At 35.2% G+C, this 22,127-nt stretch overlaps 1 protein-coding gene across 1 annotated transcript; it reads left to right on the top strand.

Moving 5' to 3' along the window:
- Positions 1-6,246: 6,246 nt before the first annotated feature.
- On the top strand, positions 6,247-6,820 carry LOC133322757 (uncharacterized protein C15orf61 homolog). Its single transcript, XM_061531719.1, has 3 exons — positions 6,247-6,369; positions 6,432-6,618; positions 6,686-6,820. The coding sequence occupies exons 1-3, from the start codon at positions 6,268-6,270 to the stop codon at positions 6,814-6,816; spliced, it is 420 nt and encodes a 139-aa protein (XP_061387703.1). The 5' UTR covers positions 6,247-6,267; the 3' UTR covers positions 6,817-6,820.
- The last annotated feature ends 15,307 nt before the right edge of the window (positions 6,821-22,127 follow it).

The raw sequence follows: 22,127 nt of genomic DNA on the forward strand, positions 1-22,127 counted from the left end.
AAGAAAATAATACTTATGGGTACTAAATGGTACTAAATTTGGTACAATTTGAATTTTAGGTGAACCAATAGAGCTAGAATCATGAAATTTGGAGTCAGGATCACTGTTGAGGTGTAAGATTGAGATATGTAGGAAGTTTTAGAAATTTGTACTAATGTGTACTAAATTTGGTACAATTTAAATTGTGGGTGAAGCGATAAAGTTTGAATCCTGAAATTTTGATTCAGGATCACTGTGGAGGTGTAGGATTGGAGTATGTAGGAAGATTTGGAAATTGGTACTAATGTGTACTAAATTTGGTACAATTTGAATTGTGGGTGAACCGATAGAGTTGGAATCCTGAAATTTTGTTTTAGGATCACCGTGGAGGTGTAAAATTAGGGTATGTAGGAAGTTTTGAAAATTGGTACTACTATGTACTAAATTTAGTACAATTTGAATTGTGGGTGAACCGATAGAGTTGGAATCCTGAAATTTTGATTTAGGATCACTGTGGTGGTGTAGAATTAGGGTATGTAGAAAATTTTGGAAATTAGTACAACTATGTACTAAATTTAGTACAATTTGAATTGTGGGTGAACCGATAGAGGTGGAATCCTGAAACTTGGATTTAGGAACACTGTTTGGGTGTTGGTTTGGGCTAAGAAGGAGGTTTTGGAAATTCGATCTATTGTGTACTAAATTTGGTACAATTTGAATTGTGGGTGAACCTATATGAACGAATGGGTGTAAAAAATTGCACCTAATTTAGTATAGAGGTAGATTTCTGTTGCGGTCCGAATGGGTGTGTAGGGTTGAGATACAGAGGTATATTTGAGAACATACTATGGTACTAAATGGTTCTAAAATTTTAATAATGGTCGATATAGGGTGGTTTTAAATACATCCCACATTCGCTAACGAAGTAGCGGGTATATGCTAGTATAAGATATAAAAGCAAACCCAAAATCATCAAATACTTGCATTCAAGGGAAATGATAATTTCAATTTAATTTCGAGAATGGCATTTTATTTCAAACCCGTATTAAATTGATATTGGCAACGGTAAAATTTTAAAATAATCCTCTTTATATTTGGTTTTACGCTTTCCAACACTACATCCCTGAACAGCTGTTCGAATATTTATAAACCGGAACCGGAATTGTATTTTAAAATTGGCTCATTTTTCATCTCAGAATTGGGATCAAATTGAGGTACATCAACAATGGATTTAGTTTGAAATTGATTTTTAATATTTAATTTATTTTTAGCAGCTGATGATGTAAATAATCTCGTTGGAAAGCAGAGAGCTGTTCTTGACTTAAAATACATTTTGAACCGTTTTTAAATATTTCAATAAAATGTTAGCTCTGATCGAAATTGTATTTTGTATTGATAAATTTAGAAAGTTTAACAACTTTTTGAGTATGGAAACATATAACAGAACTTTATATCGGGAACAGACCAATATATGTAAATGACAAAACGATTGATCGGATTGGGATATAGTTGTCATATATAATTTCAACTGACACGAAATTTTACAAATGCTTCCCAATTGCATTTTGGGCATACAAGAAATTGAGAAAATGTGATTATAAAGAACATAACGGTGCAGTAGGGCCCGATTTTGTAATTTTCATGGTAATGTTCTTATTCTTTTTTTATAAATTGAAAATTGAATACGGTTGTTATAAATTAATATAAATATTCAAATTGAATATATACTAATAAAAGAGTAAAGTGATTGACTGACTGACTGATTTAACGATTCATCAACGCCCAGACGAAACGGCTGAAGCTAGAATCTTGAAATTTTGGGTGAGGGTCACTCTTGGCCCAAATGTGACAGATAAGGCTGGGTTTTTGGAAATTCGTACTAGAAGGGTACGAAAAGTACTAAATATGATATCATTTGTATTTGGCGAACCAGTAGAGCTAGAACTCTGAAATTTGGATTGAGGGTCACTGGTGGAGTGTAGGATAGATGTACAAAAGGGTTTTTGGAAATTCGAACTACAACTATCCGAAATGTACGAAAATGTACTAAATTTGGTACAATTCTGTAGCATGAGAACGGATAGAGCTAAAAACTTGAAATTTGGAATGCGAATTAGGGTTGGGAAGTAGGGTCGATATAAGGAGATGGTTTTGAAACCGTGTACTCATGTGTACGAAAAGTACTATATGGTACTATATTTAGTACAAATTTGATTTGGAGGTACAAATGGAGCTAGAATCCTGAAAATTGAAAGTAACATTACCGTCGGAGTATAGGATTGTGATATGTACGTAGTTTTGGAAATTTGTTACTTATGTGTACGAAAAGTACTAAATCGTACTATAATTGGTACAATTTGGATTTGGGTGAACCGATAGAGCTGAAACAATGACATTTGGAGTTAGGATCATTTTAGGGGTGTAGGATTGGGGTCAGGACTCAGTTTAAGACATTATTACTTATGGGTACTAAATGGTACTAAATTTGGTGCAATTTGATTTTTAGGTGAACCAATTGAGCTAGAATCATAAAATTTGGAGTCAGGATCACTGTCGAGGTGTAAGATTGAGATATGCAGAAAGTTTTAAAATGTTGTACTTATGTGTACTAAATTTGGTACAATTTGAATTGTGGTTGAACCGATACAGTTGGAATCCTGAAATTTAGATTTTGGAGCACTGTGGGGGTGTTGGTTTGGGTTCAGTTGGAAGTTTTTGATATTCGTACTAAATGGTACTAAATTTGGTACAATTTGAATTTTGGGTGAACCAATAGAGCTAGAATCATGAAATTTGGAGTCAGGATCATTGTTGAGGTGTAAGATTGAGATATGTAGGAAGTTTTAAAAATTTGTACTAATTTGTACTAAATTTGGTACAATTTAAATTGTGGGTGAACCGATGGAATTGGAATCCTGAAACTTAGATTTAGGATCACTGTGGGGGTGTAAGATTGAGAAATGTAGGAAGTTTTAAAATTTTGTACTAATGTGTACTAAATTTGGTACAATTTAAATTGTGGGTGAACCAATGGAATTGGAATCCTCAAACTTGGATTTAGGATCACTGTGGGGGTGTTGGTTTGAGTTAAGTACGAAGTTTTGGAAATTCGTACAACTGTGTACTAAATTTGGTACAATTTGAATTATGGGTGAACCGATAGAGTTCGAATCCTGAAATTTAGATTTTGGAGCACTGTGGGGGTGTTGCTTTGGGTTAAGTTGGAAGTTTTTGAAATTCGAACTAAATGGTACTAAATTTTGTACAATTTGAATTTTAGGTGGGCCAATGGAGCTAGAATCAGAAATTTGGAGTCAGGATCATTGTTGAGGTGTAAGATTGAGATATGCATAAATTTGTGCTAATGTGTACTAAATTTTGTACAATTTATGTTGTGGCTGAAGCGATAGAGTTGGAATCCTGAAATTTAGATTTTGGTTTGGGTTAAGTTGGAAGTTTTTGAAATTCGTACTAAATGGTACTAAATTTAGTACAATTTGAATTTTAGGTGAACCAATAGAGGTAGAATCATGAAATTTTGAGTCAGGATCAATAAGGTGTAAGATTGAGAAATGTAGGAAATTTTAGAGATTTGTACTAATGTATACCAAATTTGGTACAATTTAAGTTGTGGATGAAGCGATAGAGTTGGAATCCGGAAATTTAAATTTAGGAATACTGTGGGGGTGTAGGATTGGGATATGTAGGATGTTTTGGAATTTGGGTTAAGTAGGAAGTTTTGGAAATTCAAACTACTGTGCACTAAATTTGGTACATTTTGAATTGTGGGTGAACCTATGGAGTTGGAATCCTGAATCTTGGATTTAGGTCACTGTGGGAGTGTATGTTTAGGTTAAGTAGGAAGTTTTGGAAATTCGTACTACTATGTACACAATTTGATACTATTTGGATTTGTTTGAAACGATAAGTCTTCAATCCTGAAATTGGGGAAATAAGCATTTCATTGGATTATATGAAGTATATAGCAATGGAAAGCAATGAAAATGAAACGGTTATACGATTTCTGTTGGATGGTTGAGGTATGTACGTATGGACATTTATATTAATGTGTGCAACTAAACTAAATGTAACTAAATTTGGTAAAATTCGGATTTAGGTGAACCTTTAGAGGTCGAATCATGAAATTTGGTACTTTATGGTCGATATTAATGTGCATATTGATTAATTTTTCTGACATATGCAGTATTATGTGAAAATAGCATAATAGGTTAATACATGTTTAAATTTTTCCCACATTCGCTAACGAAGTAACAGACATATACTATATGATAAAAATTATATATGTAATAAAGATAAAATTAATGTTACAACAAAATGTACACATTTTGGTAATGTCAAATATCTCCAAAGTTTTTTTTTAGATATATCTATACTAATAAAAGAGTAAAGTGATTGACTGACTGATTTAACGATTCATCAACGCCCAGACGAAACGGCTGAAGCTAGAATCTTGAAATTTGGGGTGAGGGTCACTCTTGGCCCAAATGTGACAGATAAGGCTGGGTTTTTGGAAATTCGTACTAGAACGGTACGAAAAGTACTAAATGTGATACCATTTGCATTTGGCGAACCGGTGGAGCTAGAACTAGAAATTTGGATTAGTGGTCGTTGATTGACTGTAGGATAGATGTACTAAAGGGTTTTTGGAAATTCGAACTATAACTATCCGAAAAGTACGAAAATGTACTAAATTTGGTACAATTTCGTAGCATGTGAATGGATTGAGCTAAAAACTTGAAATTTGGAATGTAAAATAACGTTGAGAAGTAGGGTCGATATGAGGAGAGTTTGGAAAGCGTCTACTCACGTGTACGAAATGTACTATATGGTACTATATTTGGTACAAATTTGATTTGGAGGTACAAATCGGAGGTACAAATCGAAAATTGAAATTTATCATTACCGTCGGAGTGTAGGATTGGGATATGTACGTAGTTGGAAGTTTTTACTTATGTGTACAAAAAGTACTAAATCTTGCTATAATTGGTACAATTTGGATTTGGGTGAAGCGATAGAGCTGGAACAATGAAGTTTGGAGTTAGGATCATTGTAGGGATGTAGGATTAGGGTCAGGATTCAGTTTAAGAAAATAATACTTATGGGTACTAAATGGTACTAAATTTGGTACAATTTGAATTTTAGGTGAACCAATAGAGCTAGAATCATGAAATTTGGAGTCAGGATCACTGTTGAGGTGTAAGATTGAGATATGTAGGAAGTTTTAGAAATTTGTACTAATGTGTACTAAATTTGGTACAATTTAAATTGTGGGTGAAGCGATAAAGTTTGAATCCTGAAATTTTGATTCAGGATCACTGTGGAGGTGTAGGATTGGAGTATGTAGGAAGATTTGGAAATTGGTACTAATGTGTACTAAATTTGGTACAATTTGAATTGTGGGTGAACCGATAGAGTTGGAATCCTGAAATTTTGTTTTAGGATCACCGTGGAGGTGTAAAATTAGGGTATGTAGGAAGTTTTGAAAATTGGTACTACTATGTACTAAATTTAGTACAATTTGAATTGTGGGTGAACCGATAGAGTTGGAATCCTGAAATTTTGATTTAGGATCACTGTGGTGGTGTAGAATTAGGGTATGTAGAAAATTTTGGAAATTAGTACAACTATGTACTAAATTTAGTACAATTTGAATTGTGGGTGAACCGATAGAGGTGGAATCCTGAAACTTGGATTTAGGAACACTGTTTGGGTGTTGGTTTGGGCTAAGAAGGAGGTTTTGGAAATTCGATCTATTGTGTACTAAATTTGGTACAATTTGAATTGTGGGTGAACCTATATGAACGAATGGGTGTAAAAAATTGCACCTAATTTAGTATAGAGGTAGATTTCTGTTGCGGTCCGAATGGGTGTGTAGGGTTGAGATACAGAGGTATATTTGAGAACATACTATGGTACTAAATGGTTCTAAAATTTTAATAATGGTCGATATAGGGTGGTTTTAAATACATCCCACATTCGCTAACGAAGTAGCGGGTATATGCTAGTATAAGATATAAAAGCAAACCCAAAATCATCAAATACTTGCATTCAAGGGAAATGATAATTTCAATTTAATTTCGAGAATGGCATTTTATTTCAAACCCGTATTAAATTGATATTGGCAACGGTAAAATTTTAAAATAATCCTCTTTATATTTGGTTTTACGCTTTCCAACACTACATCCCTGAACAGCTGTTCGAATATTTATAAACACCAGCTGTTTGGTGTTGTTGGTTTTCCAAATAAAACAAAACAAAAATTACACAATGCAACTTAGCCGGATTCTGTTTAAACCAAGGGCCTCAGAAGTATTGACAGCCTATTTGAAACAATGTAACGAACCACCATGGACATCGTATTTCGTTAAGGTAACACTCGAGTCAATTCAATATGTATATTTCTATTCTAATACATATCTCCACTCATCTAGTTAAAGGATGTCGAAAATGATCAATGGGGTAGATCACATTTTAATTGGACTCTTGATACTGGTGCAAATTATCATATCTTGAGGACAGCATGTTATCCCTACTTGAAATACCACTGTACTAAGCGTGAAATACAAGACTTATCGTTGGAAGATAAATTCTTTCGATTTTTGAAAATTATTAATTTGGGTAAGCCGAAAAATACTTTTGTTTTGGATTTTGATTTTATTTAATATTACAATCCATTTCTGGCTAGGTTTACCTATGTTGTTCTATGGTCTGGCTGCTATACGTTTAATAAGTCACGAGGAAGCTGTACATTTGCCCAATGGTGATACGGTTTCAATATACTTTTTGTATGCTGAGGACAAGGGTTCTAGATTTTAAAATATTTTAAACATTGTTTAAAGAAGTGTAAAGGTTGTGTTCGAAGAAAAAATTTTAAAAATAATTAAAAATATACATAATACAAATTTAAAAATTTTAAAGTGAAATAAGCAGCGGCGCGTAAACAAATAATTGTTATTAGTATAATCTGTAGAAACTTAGAAAAAATGCCTCGGACCATTTTTAGTTCGCCAAAAATAAAAAATTATAAATAGTTGGTTTACTTCGTCAAAAAACACTCAATTCTATGAATTCTATTCCCTTGCCCGTCTATAAAGTCTACCTTCAATTCGTCCATAAAGACTCCCCTCAGATAATAAACAAATACCTTCAGCTCGTCTATAAAGACTTCATTCAACTCGTCAATAAAGACACCCTTAAGCTCGTCTATAAAGAATCCCTTAAGCTCGTCTATAAAGAATCCCTTAAGCTCGTCTATAAAGACTCCTTTAAGCTCGTCTATAAGGACTCCCTTCGGCTCGTCTACAAAGACTCCCTACAGCTCTTCTATAAAGACTCCCTTCAGCTCGTCTATAAAGACTCCCCTAAGATGGTCTATAAAGACTCCCTTCAGCTGGTCTATAAAGAGTCCCTTCAGCTCGTCTATAAAGGGTCCCTTTAGATCGCCTATAAAGACTCAATTTAGCTCGCCTTTGAAGACTCATAAATTCTATTAGGATTCCCCCAGCTAGTCTTTAACTTCTACCATAATTTTTTCTATAAATATCTCTTCCGCTCGTCTATAAAGGCATTTTTCAGTTCGTCTATAAATTCTCCCATTAAAAAACTCCCTCCTGCTCAATTATAAAGACTCTTCTCAGCTTGTCTACAGAGGCTCCATTCAGCTGGTGCATAAATACCTTTCAGTTCGTACAAAAATACTCCCACCAGATATTTCTAGTTATATATGGAAGTACACAACTGTTTGTATGCTCTGTATTGTTATATATTTATTTAAATAAGTAATTCAACCTTCATTACAATTTACCAATTACTTGTTGCAAAGGGAAAATACTGTCCCAAAACGCCATACGCTCTGAAAATATTCCATTCATTTTGACATTGATATCCTTTTCAATTTTCAAATATTCCTTATTGTTCGCGCTATACAAAGGCCATTGAATATTTTTCAAATAATCATCGGATGGATTATTTGGATCACTATAATATTTTCCATTTAATTTATTTCAAACATCAATCAAATCCCCATTACAACTTACCTCTTCTTGGCAAATTCATACCACATACGTGTTAATATTTCTATGGTATCATTTTCAGGATCGCCTGTAGTAAAGATGGGTGTCAGAAGTGGCGAATTGAAGAAATAAAGAAGCTCATCAAGATGCATGGCACCTATTTTATAGAAAAACATAATTATTGGGTTTATAAAAAATTAATAATATGTTGGACCTATTTACCCAAAGCTTCATCAAGTTTAAAATAATTATAACGTCCCTTATAATTGAATAAATAATTATAGACCGGTACATGTTCGGCAATCATTTCAAGAAACCGATAATTGGCAAAACATATCAAACTGTCGCTATATACCTCGGCAAATTTTTCCACAGATTTGGGAAATTCAATTGCATTATTTTCAAAATAATACGTACGCAATTGCTGACTTATGTTCATGGATGCTGGACCACTTCGTTCGTAAAGGAAATATATTGGTGCGTATTTATCAAATTCATCTATGAAATGTTGGCGCTGCTCATCGTTGCTTAAGGTATCTGTAATGATTTTGTATTTCCTATAGTAATTTTGAATAATATAATTTTGATAACTTACGATATGCAAAGAAATACAATTCATATTCAGCCAAACCGATAATGAGGGGAACTTTATTAAAATCACCATTCATCATAGTTTTATAGGGATCTTCGGTGAGAAACCGTTCTTGTCCAAAATCACTTTCAACCACTGGAAACCAATTGTAAATGGGATTCCAATTGGACTCGAACATATCGGCTGAAGTGTTCACAAAATCAATCATGGGTTTCTAAAAGGTATGTGGGAACAATTTTAAGTACCTATGTACTCCATAAGGCCTGGACATAATTGTTATAAATAAATGTAGCTAGTCTATAAAACCTGATCGCCAATAAGGACTCCCAGAGGAATTTCAGCTCATTTATAAGGACTCCCAGATCATCGTCGTCTTTATAAACGAGCTAAAGGGAGTCTTTATAGACGAACTGAAGCGAGTCTTTATAGACGAACTGAAGGGAGTCTTTATAGGCGAGCTGAAGGGGGTCTTTATAGACGTACTGAAGGGATTTTTTATAGTCGAGATGATGGGGATCGTTGTAGACGAGCTGAGCCTTTATAGTCGAGATAATGGGGATCTTTTCAGACGAGCTGAAAGGAGTCTTTAAGGTTTCCTAGTCTCCCGGACCACCAGATCCTCCATAAAGACTAGCTGACCACCAGCTGGTCTATAGGAGGTCAGTCTATAAGGAGCTGATGGTCTCGTCTATAAAAACTCTTTGACCAGCAGGTATAAGCACACATTCATTTCGTCTATAATATCCATATCCATCCACAACTCACCTCCTTTAAACATTTCATCATATCCGATGTTGTTGCAACCGGACAGCCTAACAATTTCGCTTGCTTTTCGGCCAATACCATTTGATTGTTGTCATAACGAAAATGACCCAATGGTGATGCACTTTGCATTATTGCACGATGAAATAGTCCCTTTGACATGGGCGATAGCATATGTAAGCCCACACTTAGACTACCAGCACTATAACCCCATAATGTAATCGAATTTGGATCACCACCAAATTTCTCTACATGATCTCGTAACCAACGTAAAGCCATAACTTGATCTTTGAGACCCATATTACCAGTGGCTTCTGCTGTGTTCGTAGCCAAAAATCCCAACGAAGCTAGACGATAATTTAAGGTCACCAAAACGATGTCACGTTCCATGAAATATTGTGGTCCCATTAGAAGGCTTACGCCAGTGCCTCTATGAAATCCTCCAGGATATATAAAAACTATGACTGGTTTTAATTGTCCATGCGGAGGATTTGTATTTTTTGTGTAGACATTTAAATGTAGACAATCTTCAGATAACATCTCCGGGTGTTCACTTACTTGAGGACACAGGGGACCATCTTGGGTAGCATCTAAGATAGACGGTATCCATGGTTTTATTGGTTGGGGATTTTGAAAGCGAAGCTCGCCCAGAGGTGGTTCAGCATAACGTATACCACGAAAGGACCAAAATTTATTACCAAAACGAGTTTCCATTTCCAAACCTTTTATGCTGCCCAATTGGGTATCTACTGTGATGATATTATCCTGAGCATTACAACCATGTGTCAGTATGAAGACAAAGGATATCAATGTAATTAACATTGTGGCGAACGGAGAGTTTCTTCCTTTTGGGATTTTTGCGAATATTTATATCGAATATTTGTGACTTGTTTCGAACAAATTCAGAAATAGAACTTGTTAAAATATTGTATGGTTCATATTTATATAAATGGCATGCTATTCGTTTTTAATTATACTCGAGAAAAAAATGCTGTTTCAATTTTGAAAACTACCTATTGAGAATATTTCAATAGTATTTTAGATAATACGAATAAGTGAAGCTGATTTGAAGCATTTTTCAAACATTTGTTTTTTGGTCTAAACGAAAACATTCGTGACCTCAGTGTAAATCCGAATAGGATAATTATCGTAAATTGTGTGTGATTTCACAGTTTAATTTCTATAACGTAGCCACTAGGAGACACGCATCTATACAACACGCAACTTTTTTCCGAATATGTATAGCTAAATAGAATTCAAGATATTCAAAGTATTGAATATTAGTCACCTAATAAATATTTATCTAAACAATTGTGTATACAACTAATAGTTATATACGGTGATATGTTTACTTGAATATAATAAATTAACTACTAATCGGGTCGTTTGATTAATTGAGTCATTATATAAATTATAGGTTATTGAACGGTCGATGATTTTGTAACAGTAGACAAAAATCTATAGCCAAGCAGGGGAGGGTCTTTATTGAACAGCTGAAGAGATTTTTTTATAGACGAGGTGAATAGAGTCTTCATATTGGATTTGAAATGAGTCTTTATATCCGATATGGAAGAAGATTTAATATGCAACCTGACGTGAGCATTTAAAGAAGAGCTAAAGTTACAAAAGGGAGTTTTTGTAGATTAGCTGAAAGGAGTCTTCATAGACGTGCTGAAGGGAGTTTTTGTAGATTAGCTGAATGGAGTCTTTATAGACGAGCTGAAGAGAGTATTTATAGACGAGCTGAAGGGAGTCTTTATAGACGAGCTGAAGGGAGTATTTATAGACGAGCTGAAGGGAGTCTTTATAGACGACCTAGTCTTTATAGACGACCTAGTCTTTATAGACGACCTAGTCTTTATAGACGACCTAGTCTTTATAGACTAGCTGAAGGGAGTTTTAATAGGCGACCTGATGAGAGTCTTTATGACGAATTGAAGGGTGTTTTTATAGACGAATTGAAGGGAGTCTTTATAGACAAACTGAAGTGAGTCTTAATAGACCAACTAGAGTGAGTCTGCATAGACAATCTGAAGGGAGTTCTTATAGACAAACTGAAGTGGGAGTATTTATGGACGTCTTTATAGACTGAAGCTGGGAGTTTTTATAGACGAAGTTTTAGTTGAAGGACGAGTTGAAGTGCGTATTTAGGTATCAACTGAAAGTTGTCTTTATAATGAAAGTGCAGGGAATATAGTTGGGAGTTTATATATAGGAGGGGCTGAGTTTACATTGTCGAGGACGCGAATAACGCATTTAGGGTTGAAGAAGTTTTTATAAAAAGGTTGAAATATCAAGTTTTTATAATCGCGGAGTGAGACGGCTTACAAAATGGCCTAAAAATATTAACAACTGCATCCATATATTATTTTGCAATTCATTAATTAAATTTATTAAAAAAAAACTTGTTTATAATTTTGTATTTATCATATCCTGTATGGGAAATAGTCTATCCCATAATTGCATACGTTGTTGAAAAATACCATTCTCCTTAACCGTCAAAGTGTTGCCAATTTCCAGATATTGTTTTTTGGACTGATCATAAAGAGGCCATTGGATGTTCTTTAGATATTGATCGGTGGAATTGTTTGGATCGCTATAAAAAGAAATTATTAGTACACCTTAAATAATGTTTATACAAATTGTACTTCTATACCTCTTCTTGGCAAATTCATACCACATGCGTGTTAAACGTTCAACGGTATCATTTTCGGGATCTTTTTTTTTAAACATTGGAGTGAACAGAGGGGCATTAAACAAATACAAGAGCTCATCATGATGCATGGCACCTAAAAAGTGAATGGTTATTTATTTTTTTTTTTAAATAGGTCGTTATTTATACTCACCCAAAGTCTCATTAGTATCGGGATTCATAAAATGGCTATAACGTCCTTTATATGTAAACAAGTAGGTATAGACGGGTATGTGTTTCGATACCATTTGCAAAAAACGATGATACTCAAAACATATCAAACCATCACTGTACAATTCACCGATACGTATCAATGACTGGGGATATTTTAATTTCTTATTTTCAAAATAAAATGAACGCATCTCTTGGCTAATATTATGAGAGCGTGGTGTATCACGTTCATATAAAAAGTAAATTGGATTATATTTCGAAAAGTCTTGATTGAAACGTTCACGTTGTGTATCATTGCGTAGAGTAGCTGTAAAGAAAATATATAATTTGAGATATTGTTTGCAGATTGTAAAGTTAATAAGGGGGTTTTATCACTTACAGTAGCCCAAATAATAGAACTCATATTCGGTGATACCGGTTATCAATGGCACCTTGTGAATATTACCAGCTATCATTGTTTTATATGGCTCCTCAACAATGAAACGTTCTTGGCCAAAATCTTTCTCTACCACCGGTAACCAATTTAGTACTGGATTCCATTCATATTCAAACATTGCTTGTAGTGTGTCCACGAAGTCGAGCATTGGTTTCTAGAAGGGAAGAAAAAAATGAAAAAGGGTTTGGAACACTTCTTGAGGAGCTGAACGATTTTGATTGACGAGTTGAGGGGAGTCTTTATAACGAGCTTAAAGGAGTCTTTCATAGACGAGCTGAAGGAAGTTTTTATAGACGAGCTAAAGGGAGTCTTTAGGCTAGGTGGAGAGAGTCTTTTTAGTCGAGCAGAGGGGAGTCCTTATAGCCGAGCTGATGGGAGACTCCTGAAGGGAGTCTATTATAGACGAGCTGAAGGGAGTCTATTATAGACGACCTGAAGGGAGTCTATTATAGACGAGCTGAAGGGAGTGTATTATAGACGAGCTGAAGGGAGTCTATTATAGACGAGCTGAAGGGAGTCTATTATAGACGAGCTGAAGGGAGTCTATTATAGACGAGCTGAAGGGAGTCTATTATAGACGAGCTGAAGGGAGTCAATTATAGACGAGCTGAAGGGAGTCTATTATAGACGAGCTGAAGGGAGTCTATTATAGACGAGCTGAATGGAGTCTATTATAGACGAGCTGAAGGGAGTCTATTATAGACGAGCTGAAGGGAGTCTATTATAGACGAGCTGAAGGGAGTCTATTATAGACGAGCTGAAGGGAGTCTATTATAGACGAGCTGAAGGGAGTCTATAATAGACGAGCTGAAGGGTGTCTATAATAGACGAGCTGAAGGGTGTCTATTATAGACGAGCTGAAGGGAGTCTATTATAGACGAGCTGAAGGGAGTCTATTATAGACGAGCTGAAGGGAGTCTATTATAGACGAGCTGAAGGGAGTCTATTATAGACGAGCTGAAGGGAGTCTATTATAGACGAGTCTTTCATAGACGAGCTGAATGGAGTCTTTCATAGACGAGCTGTAGGGAGTCTATTATAGACGAGCTGAAGGGAGTCTTTCATAGACGAGCTGAAGGGAGTCTTTCATAGACGAGCTGAAGTGAGTCTTTCATAGACGAACTGAAGGAAGTTTTTCATAGACGAACTGAAGGAAGCCTTTCATAGACGAACTGAAGGAAGTCTTTCATAGACGAGTTGCATGGAGTCTTTCTTAGACGCACTGAAGGGAGTCTTTCAAAGACGAACTGAAGGGTATCTTTACAGACGAACTGAATGAAGCTTTTATAGATGAGCGTAAAGAAGTCTTTATAGACCAGTTGTAGGGACACTTTTTAATCGATCTGAAGAGAGTCTTTTGGATGAGCTTAAGGGAGTACATGACCTGAAAAGAGTCTATAGTCACAGGCTGGCACATGGTGGTTTTAAAGCGAATTGAAGCAGGGTGGCTAGCTAAAGCAGGGTATTTTTACAGGTGAGCTGGAAGACCCTTTATAAATGAACTGAAGAGAGTATTTTTAGACGAGATGTATGGAGCCTTACTAGATGAAGGATATATTTATAGACGAGCTTCATAGACGTACGGCAGTTTGTATAGACGAGCTCTAAATATTTTATATAGACGAGCAGAAGTGAGACCGAAGGAAGTACTTATGGACAGGGATTCATTATAGATGATGTAAAGTTGCCCTTGACACTCGTTCTGAATGGAAGGAATTTATCGGAATTCGTCTATCAAAGTTGAGTATTAGAGGAATTTGAGGTTTTTACGATTTATAGGCATGACAATGGACTTCTCTTCATACTTACCCCTTTCATACACTTCACCATTGCCCCAATTGGCTGTACGGGACATTTCAACAATTTCGCTTGTTTCTCGGCCAATTGCAGCTGATGAGTGTCATAACGAAACTGACCCAATGGTGATGCACTTTGCATTATGGCACGATGAAATAAACCTTTTGTCATGGGTGACATTAAATGCAGACCAATACTCAAACTGCCGGCACTATAACCCCATACCGTAACCGATTTCGGATCACCACCAAAATTCTCAATATGCTCCTGTATCCAACGTAAAGCCATCACTTGATCTTTAAGACCCATATTACCGGGTGCATCAGCTGTACCTGTGGCCATGAATCCTAACGAAGCCAAACGATAATTTACCGTTACCAAGACAATATCACGATCCATAAAATTTTGTGGTCCTGCATAGGCGCTAATGGCGGAAACGGCATAAAATCCTCCTGGATGTAGATAAACAATTACTGGTTTAAGGCCGCTGGATTTTGTTGTGTCTTTCGTGTAGACATTCAAACGTAAACAATCTTCGGAAAGCCATGTTCGATTAACAGTAACCTGTGGACACATCGGTCCATCTTTGGTGGCATCAAATATTTGGGGTTTCCATGGTCGAACCGGTTGAGGATTTTGAAAACGTAATTCTCCTATCGGTGGTTCGGCATAACGTATTCCACGAAATGCATAAAATTTAGCACCCAAACGAGTTTTCAAGCGCACACCCTTTATGGCACCCGATGTTGTACTAACGGTAAACACTTCCTCACAGTGGCATATTGCCAAGAACTGTAGTAATAGGGTAATAACCGAGAAAATTAACATTATTTACAGCGGGGTGGAAATATTTATTTCCACGTATTTAATTACGATTCAAAAACAGGTATCCCCTTTTAGAGCCAACTACTTTACTCGACTTCAGATTGAAACGTTGTGTTAAGGTTTAGCATTTTGTTGGTTGTATTTATTGTGTGGTGTTAATCGTTAACAAGAAATTATTAGTGATTTTAATTCTACATGTGAAAATATGTTAATCAATTTATTTTTAATGGTTAAAGTTAACATCAAAATAATGATATAAATAGAAATTTCCAATTGTACGGTTTTTCCAATTTGTGGTTCTACAATTTGTAATCGTTTTATTTTAGTAATATTTTCTTGAATATTTTTTTTTAATTTTAAATTTTCATTGAATTAGCCGTAGTGGCTTCCATTTCTTATCAGTGTTAAATTTTCCTCAGGTACATCATATAAAAATTGACAGATGTTTTTCATAATATTAATCGCAATATTGATTCTGTGAAATGTATTGGAAAAAATCCAATAAGAAAATTAACACATATTTATTTACCATGATTTGATTAGTGCAATATTTCATGATTGTTTTAATTATTGTACAAGTAAATATAACATAGACATATTTGTAATTTACCTAAGTTAATCTGATTTATACAAATATATATATATTTATTCATAATATGTGGTTTAGGTATTTTGGTATCAATTTACAATTGATTAATTGATTTAAGAATAAGCCAAACATGGTTTTCCGATTATGAATCGACGTATTAGATTAGGGTTATATAAACAAAAATCGTATTTGAAAGGAAATGTTGATTTGCAAGACCTTTACTTTATCATGTATAACCTTCACCTTATAAATATAACCTATGTTAAATCTGAAGTGGATTAAAATTGACTTTTCGGAGGTAAATTTTGGAAATATAACCCCATATTTTTTTATTTTTATACCCTGTACAATTATGCGTTAAGTAGCAAGCAACGGCTCTGCTTGGCTTTAACATGGCAAAGCCCAGGTTTATGTTGGTCTCCCTTTCATCTCAATTGTGGCCACTGACCTCCCAACGGTGTCACCTAGGGTAACTATTTGCATCACCCGTTGAAATAGTGAGCTGATATGTGCCGCGAGTTCACCCATAAGAACTATAAAAAATGGATTGAGGCGTCGTGTAAGTTACCCAAACTCGGAAAACCCCTCCTACTTTGAAAAACAACGAAAAAGAAATACAAAGTCGATATTATTGCCTTACAGGAAATGCGGTGGAAATGGACTGACAGAAGTAAATCAGATGATTACGCCCTGTATTATGTATGAAACAAGACATGTTTGCCGATTTATAGTTAACAGGAGAATAAAATATCTCCTCCTTTCCAGATTCACTCCAGTAGATGAGCGAATTGTTATAATCCGTATAAATGCGAAGTTCTTCTACATCAGTCAATTGCGCCCATGATCCGATCCGTATAAATGCGAAGTTCTTCTACATCAGTCAATTGCGCCCATGATCCGACGGAAGACAAAGATGAACAGACCTAAGACATTTTTTATGAGCGTCTAGAAAATATTTTTGGCCTCATTGTCAGAAAATTTAGACTCCATGAAGAAACATCAGACAACGGCATGAGATTAATTGACTTCACGGCAGCAAAAAATATGGTAGTTAGCAGCACCAGATTCAAGCAACTCGATATACACAAGGTCATCTGAATCAAATTGATCATGTTGTGATAGGCGGAAGGCATTCATCCAGTGTTTTAGACGCTCGATCGATCCGAGGAGCGAATATCGATTCGGACCATTGCCTTGTGTCAGCCAAGGTTCGCATCCGTCTTAATCTAGCAGCAAAGGTGCGACCTAACACAACACGGAAACTCGACGTCGAACAGCCGGAAACACAACATATATCAGAAGCCTACTCCGCTCAACTTACCCAACTGCTTGACGAAAGCACTCCTTGTCCCGATAATAACATAGAAGCACAAAGGCAAAGCATTTCCCACTCCCTACAAACTGCAGCAAAAGTAACGTTTGGGTTCCAAAGACCACCATCAAGAAAACTGTGGTACGATCAGGAGTGTCGTAATGCTACTGAGTTCAAACACGCATCGTATAGGGCAACCCTATAAACAGCAGCAAAACGCAATACAAGAAAGAATTAGTGGGAGAAAAGAAGAGAGGAGAAACGTATTTTCAGAAGATAGTATCAGAAAACGTAAGCATAAAAAATCGAGATGTACAGGAGTAGGAATAAAGTCCGAAAATGCCTCTACAGGAGGATGTGCCTGCACCAAAGCAGAAGATTCTGGGTAATCTTCTTCACCAATTAGAGATGACGGTATATATTGTATACCACCTACCCATGATGAGCTCAGAACAACAATTAATCGGCTGAACAATATTAAAGCAGCAGGTTCCGATGGATAACCAGCTGAACTATTCAAGGCCGTTTTGGCTAGAGAAATGCATGCCCAATGATTGGAACGAAATGAAACGATATGTGCCAACTATAGAGGAATTAGTCTCCAGCATATTAAGGTGTTTAAAGGCATGTCTGCGTTCGGCATTCCTGGAAATTAATATGGCTATGCAGGATAAATTTAACTGGCTCATGGTCACTAGTTAAAGTTGTAAAGGATCTCTCGGAGCCTCTCAATACCGAACGAGAATTCAGACAACATGACCTCTCGCGTGACCTTCTTAACACCCTGCTGGAAAAGGTAATACGAGATGCAAATATGAACAGAAGTGGCACGCTGTACACCAAACAGAACATGTTATGCCGATGACGTCGACATAATGGATTGAACATTGCGAGCGGTAACAACCACCTTTGAACAAATTGAGAAGGAATCTGCCAAAGTGGGCATGGCGAGAAGACCAAGCTGATGGTATCAACAGGCAAGACGTCCAGTAGACTCGGTCCAACTGTTGAACTTGAAAACTACAGATTCGATGTAGTGTACAATTTTATATACCTCGGTACCGCCATAAACAAAACTAAAAATCTGCTTTGAAATTCGGACAAGAATTGGGTTGACCATCAGATGCTATTATGGTCTAAGTAAGCAGTTTAGAAACAAGATCGCATCTCGCCTGACCAAACTCACACTCTACAAGACGCTAATACTACCCTTGCTGGCGTATGGATCAGAAGCACAGGTACTTGCGCCAGCAGATGAGGCAGCTCTTCGAGAAAAATTCTCCGAATGAACTAGTAAGTAACTAAAATAAGTTGTGTGAGGGTATAAAGTTTTTATATTTTCTTGTTCCTCGTAGATATGATACACCTCGTGACAAAGTGAAAAAGACAAATATAGATCTCACATGCTTCCATTCCTACATTTTTACTTACTATAAACTTCGTAAACGATACAAGTATCAAAACCAAGTACTGCAGTCAGCGATAATTCTAAAATTCCATAGGTTTTCAAAGAGACATAAAAAGAGTTTTTATTATATACTTTCTTTTTTTAAGTACATATAATTAAATTTCCAGATTATGATCTAAGAACAGTTGATTGCGAACATTTATAGACGTTTTTATTTATATGTTTTTCGTATATTGATACAGTGAATTTTTAGAATTTCTTATTCCGCATATCTTCTATGGGAAATAAACGATCCCATAATACCATTCGTTCTGGATAAATACCATTCGATTTAATATTTAAATCATTGCCAATTTCAAGGTACTGTTTTTTAATCAGATCATATAGAGGCCATTTAATATTCTTCAGATAAATATCGGTTTGACTATTCGGATCTCTAAAAAAACCCAAATTTTAATTTTGTTTCCATAAAATTCGTGAGGGATAACTTACCCCTTCTGTGCAAATTCTTGCCAAATGCGGGATAAACGTTCCACCGTATTATTTTCTGGATCGGTCGATGAAAACATCGGGGTGGCCAATGGTACATAAAATAAATACCAAAGTTCATCGTGATGCATGGCACCTAAAGTAAGACATAGAATCATAATTGTATTTGAGATGGGTAAAAATAGGATTAAATGAAAATATCAAATCAAATATTTTATGAATTATAAGTGGTCTGTTCCCATATTGCAAGAATCTACTATTTTTGTTGATGTAATAAAGGAAAAATGTTCATATTTGCAGATTCTGGGACAGACCAAAGATTAATTCTCCTCTTAATCGAAATTGTTTTCGATTTACGGTTTATAAATTATGTGAAGTGTTGGTTATTTTGGGCACCGGAACAGACCATATAATCATGATTCCATAGTTTCCAATTTAATAAAAAAAAACTCACCATAAGTACGATTAGTTTGAGGATCTCTAAAATGGCTATAACGTCCAAAATACTGAAAAAGATAGCTATAGACCGGAACATGTTTCGAGATCATTTGCACAAAACGATGATATTCGAAACACATTAAATCGATAAACATTTGACCGAAAGATTTCAATGACTGGGGGAATTTCAAAGGTTTGTTTTGTAAATAAAATGAACGCATTGTTTGGCTAATAGAACGGGACTTGGCAGTATTTTTTTCATAGAAAAAATATATAGGCAAATATTTTTCAAAATCTTGATTAAAACGTTCACGTTGGGTGACATTGCGCAGGGTGTCTGAAAAAAAGAATGAAAACACATTTTAAGTAAAAATCAGTTAATTGTTAAAATTACTTACAATATCCCGAATAATAGAATTCATATTCGGTAACACCGGCAATTAATGGAACCCTATTGATATTGCCATTTAACATCGTTTTATATGGATCTTCAAGGAGAAAACGTTCTTGTCCGTGATCTGTTTCAATTACCGGCATCCAATTTAATCCGGGTACCCATTCCAACTCAAACATTTGCTCAATCGTATCCACAAAGCTAAGCATTGATTTCTAAAATCGAAAAAGATACACAAAACAATTCATATATTATATGAATAGTGTTCAGAAAATCTTGCCAATGTCTGGATTTCTGCATTTTATGAATGCAATTCATAAAACATTAAATACTGGTTTTACGTCAAAGAGAAAGAGAGAGAGAGAGAAACAACTTTGGAGTGTGCTTGTATGGTGGTGGTTTTTCTATGTCACCGAAACTTTCTGTATACATTTGAGAGAATAGTAAAAAAGAGAATATCAAATGAGCGCAAATAACGGTACAGTAAGTTGAGGAAAGAAAATAGTTTTGAAATTAATGAAACTTTTATATATTTTTTGAAAAAATTGGTTTCTAAATAGGCACACAAAATAATTTATATATTATATGAATAGTGTTCAGAAAGTGTTGCAAATGTCTGGATTTCTGCATTTTATGAATACAATTCATAAAACATTAAATACTGGTTTCATGTCAGAGAAAGAGAGAAATAACTTTGGAGTGTGTTTGGATGGAGGTGCTTTTTCTTTGGCACAGAAACTTGCTGTATATATTCAAGAGAATAACAAAAAAATAATAGCAAATGAGCGCAAATAGCGGTACAGTAATACAAAGAAAGTAAAAGGTTTTTAAATTAATGAAACTTTTACATTATTTTGAAAAAAAAGAGTGGCTTTCGCAGGATTATAAAAAATGTCACTCGTATTCTAAGTATGGAAAATATAACTAAAATAAAGTATGAATGGAATTATGAAAGTATTCATTAAAATGCCCAAGTGATAATGAAGTCAGCAAGGAAGCATAGAATATCCTAAGATTTCTATGATAGTCTAGCACTTAAGTGAATTAATATTTTCAATAAAATCCGAAGCGATTGAATACATAATCAACACAAACCGAAACCGCAGACATCACATTAACACTGGAGGTCTTCTAGAAATATAACATCTTTTAAAATTCTTCCGTAGTCTTTTTGGATTTTTTTTTCTGCTTTAAATATTGATCTATAATATTTACGTATTCATCACTTACCCCTCTCAGACATTTCATCATCTGATCCACAGGCGTTGTAGGGCACTTCAATAACTTAGCTTGCCGCTCTGCCAACTCCATTTGATTTGTTCTATAACGAAATTGTGCCAATGGTGACGCACTTTGCATTATGGCACGATGAAATAACCCTTTAGACATTGGTGAGAGCATATGTAAACCCACACTAATACTTCCGGCACTGTAATCCCACAGTGTAACCGAATTCGGATCGCCACCAAAATTCACAATATTTCCTTGGATCCATCGCAACGCCATAACTTGATCTTTCAAACCCATGTTGCCGGGAGCATCAGCTGTATCGGTGGCCAAGAAGCCCAACGAAGCTAAACGATAATTTACCGTTACCAAAACAATATTACGATCCATTAAATATTGTGGTCCAGCATAGGCACTTATGGCCGAAAAGGCACTAAAACCACCCGGATGTAAATATATAATGACGGGTTTCAAATGTTGCTTATCATTTGCATTTCGGTTTCTAAATAGGCACACAAAATAATTTATATATTATATGAATAGTGTTCTGAAAGTGTTGCAAATGTCTGGATTTCTGCATTTTATGAATACAATTCATAAAACATTAAATACTGGTTTCATGTCAGAGAAAGAGAGAAATAACTTTGGAGTGTGTTTGGATGGAGGTGGTTTTTCTTTGGCACAGAAACTTGCTGTATATATTCAAGAGAATAACAAAAAAATAATGGCAAATGAGCGCAAATAGCGGTACAGTAATACAAAGAAAGAAAATAGTTTTGAAATTAATGAAACTTTTACATTATTTTGAAAAAAAGAGTGGCTTTCGCAGGATTATAAAAAATTTCACTCGTATTCTAAGTATGGAAAATATAACAAAAATAAACTATGAATGGAATTATGAAAATATTCATTAAAATGCCCAAGTGATAATGAAGTCAGCAAGGAAGCATAGAATATCCTAAGATTTCTATGATAGTCTAGCA

The sequence above is a fragment of the Musca vetustissima genome, unplaced genomic scaffold, assembly GCF_032173495.1.
Source record: "Musca vetustissima isolate MV318-11 ecotype Yass unplaced genomic scaffold, APGP_CSIRO_Mvet_v1 utg6509, whole genome shotgun sequence".
In the NCBI taxonomy this organism is placed as follows: Eukaryota; Metazoa; Arthropoda; class Insecta; order Diptera; family Muscidae; genus Musca; species Musca vetustissima.